Genomic DNA, 7,408 nt, shown 5'->3' on the forward strand with positions numbered 1-7,408 from the left:
GCACCAGGCTGTGTTATCGATAGTTCAGGCCGATAGTTGCCGATGGTCAGCTAATCGCAGTGCAACTCCGCTAGCTCACAGCAATAACACGAGGAGTAATGAAGTCGCCCTAAAATATAAATAAACAATTCTTTAATTAAAATTGCGACATGGGCAACTGGAGAAAGTTTATCTTGTGGTTCGCCCAGGAGCATGTCGATTTTCGAGTTCAAGAGTTTGAGTCTCTGATCAAAATGTTTGGACTTCAGGCCCGCCGGCTTACAGAACAGACCAGGGTAAAGTGATTAAGTACCAGAATTTTGAAAGTACATTTTCATATATACTTATAATATTAATATTAAAAAAAAAACACAAAAACACAAGATTAACAAATTCCACCGTCCCTTTAAAATCATAAGCCTGTGTCTTATAAGTCTTTCTAAACTTGGCGTTTTATTAACAATGTATAATATTTTGAACGTAAATAAAATTGTATATGTATTTGTAAAAGGAAGAAAAAGGGTAAACTAGATTTTCAAAAATGTATTCAACAGGAAAAATGTGCGTTACTGGCTATAAATTATATACGATTATAAAGCGTAACGATCGTCGAGATCTCAGGATACCTGATACCTGGCATATGTATATATATATATCTGTGTATGCTTCATAGGGTCTGACACGATTCCTTGTACCTGTTTAAAACTCTAGCCTCTTATATATAAATTCTTTTGTACAAAAGCACCAGCATAAATAGTTATATTTATATCTAATTTCGTTTTACAGAAACCATTTTGGGTGGTCGAATTTCGGGACACGGATTCTGCTTTGCTATACGCATCCAGGTCCATTTCTTTGCGTGCCATGATCGAGCTCTACGCCCACTCCCACAAATTACCCGAGTTTCACCAGAGGCTACGGAATCATGTTACCACGAACTGGAACTCGCTTGCGGAATACTTTCGGGTGGAGGCCAGTTTTAAAATCGTTGTGGAGACCTACAACAAGCACTTCAGCCAAAGGGAAAAGGTCGAGAAAATCGAGTCCATGGATTACCTGCCAATAGAGGGAGCGGTCAACCTGAAGAAACCCGAGGTGGAGTGGTGGTACATCGAGTTTTGGGGCTTGGATCCAACGGCCGTGCCTCCTGAGCCGGAGGACATTCTGTTTGGTCGGCTGGTGGCCCATGGTCAGCGGCATTTGATCAAGGAGCTTTCGCTGAAGCATCGAAAGTTCATCGGCAACACCAGCATGGACGCCCAGCTTAGCCTGCTGATGGCCAACCAGGCGATGGTACGCGAAGGGGATCTGGTCTTCGATCCGTTTGTGGGGACGGGCTCGCTTCTGGTAAGCGCCGCCAAGTGGGGCGGGTATGTCCTGGGAGCGGACATAGACTACATGATGGTGCATGCCCGCTGCCGGCCGAGCCGGATAACCCAAAAAGTGCGTGAGAAGGACGAGAGCATCCGGGCCAATTTGAAGCAGTATGGCTGCGCTGATCGCTACATGGATGTGGTGGTGGCCGACTTCTCAAACCCGGTGTGGCACCCTCGCATCTCGTTCGACTGCATAATTACAGATCGTAAGTGTATTCATTTTTATACCCGACTTAAATTGTTCATCTGGCCGGTTTCTTTGGTTATTTAAGCTCCGTATGGAATAAGAGAGGCTACGGAAAAAGTGGAGAAAAAGGCTAGCGTAAAGGCTAACACTAGAAGTGAGAGCATGGTGCATTACCCATCAACGTCGCACTATTCCTTGCAGAGTCTCTATGGGGACCTTCTCGAGTTCTCTGCGAAGCACCTAAGACTGGGAGGACGTCTTGTCTGCTGGATACCCTTTCACAGCGAGGACTACGACCCCAAGATGCTGCCACAGCATCAGCATCTGAACCTGGTAGCTAACTCTGAGCAGCAATTGACTGGAAATACTGCTAGGCGGCTACTCACATATGAAAAGTGCTTCGAGTATAGTCCAACAGAACCCTTATTGGGCGGCATAACACAGGTGCCAACGCCCTCGCAGGACTTCAGGGAACGGTACTTTAACAATGCTCTGGAGTCACGCAAAGAGCGTCGAATGCGGAAGGCAGAGCTGCGGGAACAGGCTCGTGTGGAGATGAATGCACGGGGAAAGATTCCCACGGATGGGCGCTCCAAAAAGTGTGACCTGAATAAGGCTCGATTTGTGTGATCTCCGTTGAAGTGTAATTTATAGTCTTATCTTTGATTCCGATTTGGAAAAAAAGAAAATAGATAAATACGATTGACAATGGGACCTTATATGTATATAGTTATATTATTATTTTAATATTTTATGCAATACTTGAATCTAGTTTACACATTTCCATTTCGTTAAGCTTGAGATAACACAAGGCCAGGAAATATGTATTTATGCGTTCTTAATTTATAAATGTTGAAATTACCTTGGCGGTGCTTTATACATAATATGTATCAAAATAACCATACTAACCGATTTCAGCAGCACTTGCTGGAATTGTGGCCTGTTCCTGAAGTCGGCATTCGAAAACTTTAGCGAAACTATTGAGGAGTGCGCGACTGGCCTCCTCGACAGGGAAATGTCTGCCCAGCTCTTTGCTGAGCGAGGTGACCCCCTTGCCTTCGATTCCGCAGGGCACAATGTGCTCGAACCACTGCAGATCCGTGCAGCAATTGAGGCCGATTCCATGCGTGGTGACGTAACGCGAGCCGTGGATACCGATGGCACAGATCTTGTTGTCACCCACCCAGATACCGGTGTCCTTGGTCGCCTTGGCACTGGGAATGCCCATCTGGTGGCAGGCCTCGACAACCATCCGCTCCAACGTCGCCACGTACCAGCGGATGCTCGGCATGAACTGGCCCAGGTGCAGAATGGGATAGGCCACCAACTGGCCGGGGCCGTGAAATGTGATTAGGCCACCGCGATCTGTGCGATGGAAGTCTGCTCCTAGCCGGCGAAGTCGGTCTTCATCCTGCGCCGTATAGTCCTTTGTCCTCAGTCCGACTGTGTAGACCGGGTCGTGCTCCTGAAGCACCAGGTAGTTTCGGAACTCCGCTGGCGGATGCAGGATCTGGTTGGACCTCGCCAGACGTTGCTGTAGCTGTAGTCCTGCTGAATAGCTATGCCGCCCGGCCCGCACCACAGTCACCAGCGGTCGGACAGAAGGCATTTTTTGATTGTTTAAAAATCATTTGACTGCAATGTTTAAAACAACAAATATTAACCAGGGCTGCATGATCAGCGGATTCATCGATATATGTATCTCCAAAAATGGTTAATGGGTGGCAATGGACAAGTTTGAAGAATTTTGTTTTTTGATTTGAGAAAATGTCGATTAATAATCCAACAGTTTGAAAACAATTCCGAAATAACGTTGGTAAGAAATCTTTCGATAGCTTACTACCAGGGCTGGTCGAGGGCAGTTAGGAAAATGGAATTCCATCCATTCCAAACCCATCTGGCAACACTACATTTGACGTTTGCAATAAAAAGATATAAAACACTTACACACGGACGCTCCGCGAATTATTTGGAGTTTGGAGTGAAAAAGTGGGCTAGAGCCACAGATAACCGACTACCTGTCAGCTGCGATTGCAGCACATCCGTGACAGACTCGCTGCGGTGAACACATGGAGCACGCTTGAAATTCCAATAGGCGAGCGGAGCTGGTGCGCAAAAAGCATAGGCCCCATCGCAGGACATGGCGACTCGTCAGGACGACGAGATTGGAGGGGGCGGCTCTGAGTCGGCACCCTTTCGCGTCCTGCCCCACACTGACGACGTGGGCAACTACCTGGCCCACCAACAGCAGCAGCAGCATCAGCATCAAACCCAAAACTATCTGATCCACCAGCAGCAGCATGGACAAGCACCTGTCCCACTGATGTGGCCACCTCCACCACCGCACCTAGCCGGTCCCAATTTTGCGCCCCATCTTCAGCAGCAGCAGCCACAACCGCACATGTACAATGAGTATCTCTTCAATCTGTCCTACTCCGGTCAGCCTGGCCATCCAGAGACCTACTCCGTGCTGCCTGTGGGACCCGGAAACTTCCTCAAAGTGTACCACTGCCCGGACAACCAGGTCAGCGAAGCCGGCGCCCCGCTCTTCACGCATATCAACATGGCCTCGATTAATCACCATCAGCTGCAGCACCAACACCAGGCCGCTCCGCCGACACCTCCGCAGCCGACTCCACTGTATGAACTGTTTGCCACGAATCCTTTGACTTTACCGCATGCACAGCAGCAAGACGCCCAGCATCGACAGCCCCAACAGACGCAGACTCAGGCCCCAACAGTGCCCCAAGTCAATCACTCGTCGAGCAGTGCTAACCTGCTCATTAACAACCTGGTAAACAACTGGTCGCCCAATTTGACTGGTGGAAGCTACATTCAATTTGATGGCGAGGCCAACGAGAACCATGGCGAGCCTTCGGTAGCCCAACATCCACAGGTTCCTAATCAGATCCTGCAGCAGCCTGAGCCACTGTCGCAAACCGTCAATACACTGCCAGCGGCTTCCAAGCCAGCCAAGCCTCTGAAAATGCCTTTGGCCACTGCCACCGTTTCACCAACTGCCATCAACAAGTCGAGCGTCGCCGTGCCTGGCCAACCCGAGGGCAAGAAGCGAATCGTGGCCGAGGTAAAGCCCATGCCCATGTCGTACTCCGATGTGCTCAGCAAAGGCACAAAACCGAGTGCTGCAGGGGGAGATATGCGCGCAGACAACGGTGGGGACTACAGTACACAACCGCAGAGGCGTCCGGAGAAGGAGGATGGATATGGAAATCGCGAGATGCGCACGTCAAAACGTTCACCGCTGCATGATGCCAAGGAGACGGGTTCGTTTGTGGCCGGTGTTGGTCATGCGCATGCCAGCCGAGGCAAGAAGCGAAGTCAAGTCAACCAGACCGCGCCGCTCAAGGTGCAACAGTCTCAGTCTCTGGCACAGCCAACTCTACAGCCGCAGACTAAATCAAACAAACAGAATAATCCGGAAAAGAAGCGGCCACTGCAACCGAAGAACGTAAATAGCAACGCCGCCAAAGTTTCGGAGCAAAAGACCACTCCGGCATCGGTGCCCGCCAACAGCAGCTTGCAGAACCACGGCAATGGTATCAATTTTACTCCGGCAACTAATTCTAGCACTTCATCACGCAAATCAGGGAGTAACAAAATCAACTCCAACGCGAGTCACTCGAATCACACTGGCGCAAACACAAATGCGGGAAGCAGCAGTAGCAGTAGCAGCGTAAATTACTCCAGCAATAACAATGTTAGTTCCTCTTCGGCCAAGCGGTATTCCTCCTCGAATCTTAACCCGAATAACAGTTCCGGCTACTCCTACTCATCGAAGCGCAATCGAAGCAATGCCTACTCGTCGACAAACTCGCCCACCCATGGGAATAGCTTTTCCAGCAACCGCAACTACGAGTTGGCCAAACGTATTCTGCACACCTGGTGGATTTACACCCTGAAACTTTTAACGTGGCTGTTTTATTTGGTGTACGATATCGTGGTTCTGGGCTTCAGCATGGGATACGAGCGGATGACGTTGGCCTACGTGGCTGCATTGGCTTATGCGCGGCAGCTGCAAAAGGAACTGAAGCAGAACTCTGGCAAGCCAAGCATATGGTGGCGAAGTTATTGGCGGCGATTCGACGCTCGCTTTGCGAAGAACTCGCGCCTGGCCGTATGGCGACGTTTCTACAAACGCAAGCCGCCAGAAACCACTTCCGAGCAATTCAAAACTGGTCGTCTGCCACAAACGGGTGAAGAAGCAATGTACTCTCTGCTTAATTGCAAGGGAAAGGATGCATACAGGTGAGCTCTGCTCAACTACCATTGAACGTGTGCAACAGTTCTTACTTCTCGTTCTAGCATACTTGGGGTCCCGCCAGACAGCTCCCAGGAGCAGATCCGTAAGCACTACAAAAAGATTGCCGTGCTCGTGCATCCCGATAAAAACAAACAAGCCGGTGCTGAGGAGGCTTTTAAGGTGCTGCAGCGCGCCTTTGAGTTAATCGGAGAACCGGTAGAGCATTGTCACTTATGATGAATGATCAATGGCTATCTTAAAAGTTTCTTTTTGCAGGAGAATCGTCTCATTTACGACCAAAGCATTGCCGAGACTCTGCACACCGAGAAGGCGTGGACGGAGTTGCACGACCTGCTTTCCCAACTTCAAACCAAAATGGCTGAGGCGGCCAATACCATAAGGTGCGTATTTACCACACGCGTCTCCATAGATAGCGAATCACTAACCGTTCTGGTTGCCGCTTCAAACAGGTGCAGCACTTGTGCCCAGCGTCATCCTCGCAAGCTTACCGAACGCCCTCACTATGCGGCGCGTGAGTGCGCCTCCTGCAAAATACGGCACTCCGCCAAAGATGTAAGGGTGCAGAGATCCACAGTTGGACATACTCATGTCTGTAAAATGTGTTTTTGTTTTCGCAATAGGGTGACATTTGGGCCGAGACGAGCATGATGGGCTTGCGGTGGAAATACTTGGCGCTAATGGACGGCAAGGTCTATGACATAACCGAGTGGGCCAACTGCCAAAAAGGAGCTCTGTCACATTTGGAACCAAACTCGCACATGGTGCAGTACCGCATCGTGCGCGGTGCTCAGCAGCAGCAGCAGCAACAACAGCAGCAGCAGCAGCAGCAACAACAACAACACCACCACCAGCACCCGCAGCAGCCACATCACGATCGGGGTGTACATCATCCTGGTGGAGGAGTGAGCGGCGTTAGGTAAGGCCGAACTTCCACGAGCATTATGCAAAACACGAAATGAAACAATCTCACTTTGCAGCGAGGCTACATTGCATGAGTTCTTGGACAACTTGTACAGCGGCCAGCATCCGGGGGCGCACAACGCCTTTGCAGGAAATGCTCGTCGGCGAACGCGACGTAACTAAGCGGTCCTCGCGGTCATAGTCTTAAGTGTTTTAAAATCTCTAATATACAGTTATAATCTATCCAATGTGTCGCCGTCGGCTGATTGGCCTTTACTCACTTCCAAACAGCACCTGTCCATCCACATTTCCTACTCTAACCGCAAGGACCTACAAGCGCCCGAGGTCTAATGTTGCTTAGTTCAAAAGCCATATCAACTCTCGAAGCTGGTTTGATAACATTTTGATTTTGGAAAGGTCGCGACGTTTTTTTGACTTGACACATTGAATTGTAAAATTGCCTCCCACTTAGACTACATCTATGTTTTAATATTTTGTTTTCGCTCCCTCTTCGACGGCCAGCTTGTCACACGTAGTTCTTAGCAAAAGCTTTAGTTCTAAGTTCTAACTTTACTATTTCCGTCAATTTTTAAGCGAATGCGACGGCACACGTGTATAATTTAACACATTCAAATTAAACCAACAATAATGTTAATAAAATAATAATTAACGCAACATATTAAA

General features: G+C 49.0%; 3 protein-coding genes across 3 annotated transcripts; 2 read left to right on the forward strand and 1 right to left on the reverse strand.

Moving 5' to 3' along the window:
* Nucleotides 1–52: 52 nt before the first annotated feature.
* LOC117143044 (tRNA (guanine(10)-N2)-methyltransferase homolog) lies at nucleotides 53–2,261 on the forward strand. Its single transcript, XM_033307487.1, has 3 exons — nucleotides 53–275; nucleotides 766–1,561; nucleotides 1,628–2,261. The coding sequence occupies exons 1-3, from the start codon at nucleotides 150–152 to the stop codon at nucleotides 2,170–2,172; spliced, it is 1,467 nt and encodes a 488-aa protein (XP_033163378.1). The 5' UTR covers nucleotides 53–149; the 3' UTR covers nucleotides 2,173–2,261.
* On the reverse strand, nucleotides 2,259–3,217 carry LOC117143047 (putative lipoyltransferase 2, mitochondrial). Its single transcript, XM_033307494.1, has one exon. The coding sequence runs from the start codon at nucleotides 3,149–3,151 to the stop codon at nucleotides 2,447–2,449; it is 705 nt and encodes a 234-aa protein (XP_033163385.1). The 5' UTR covers nucleotides 3,152–3,217; the 3' UTR covers nucleotides 2,259–2,446.
* A 220-nt stretch (nucleotides 3,218–3,437) lies between these two features.
* LOC117143043 lies at nucleotides 3,438–7,390 on the forward strand. The gene is made up of 6 exons (XM_033307486.1): nucleotides 3,438–5,808; nucleotides 5,866–6,019; nucleotides 6,080–6,204; nucleotides 6,274–6,376; nucleotides 6,445–6,740; nucleotides 6,802–7,390. The coding sequence occupies exons 1-6, from the start codon at nucleotides 3,683–3,685 to the stop codon at nucleotides 6,905–6,907; spliced, it is 2,910 nt and encodes a 969-aa protein (XP_033163377.1). The 5' UTR covers nucleotides 3,438–3,682; the 3' UTR covers nucleotides 6,908–7,390.
* Nucleotides 7,391–7,408: the final 18 nt, after the last annotated feature.

Source organism: Drosophila mauritiana, chromosome 3R (assembly GCF_004382145.1).
Source record: "Drosophila mauritiana strain mau12 chromosome 3R, ASM438214v1, whole genome shotgun sequence".
NCBI classification, from domain to species: Eukaryota; Metazoa; Arthropoda; class Insecta; order Diptera; family Drosophilidae; genus Drosophila; species Drosophila mauritiana.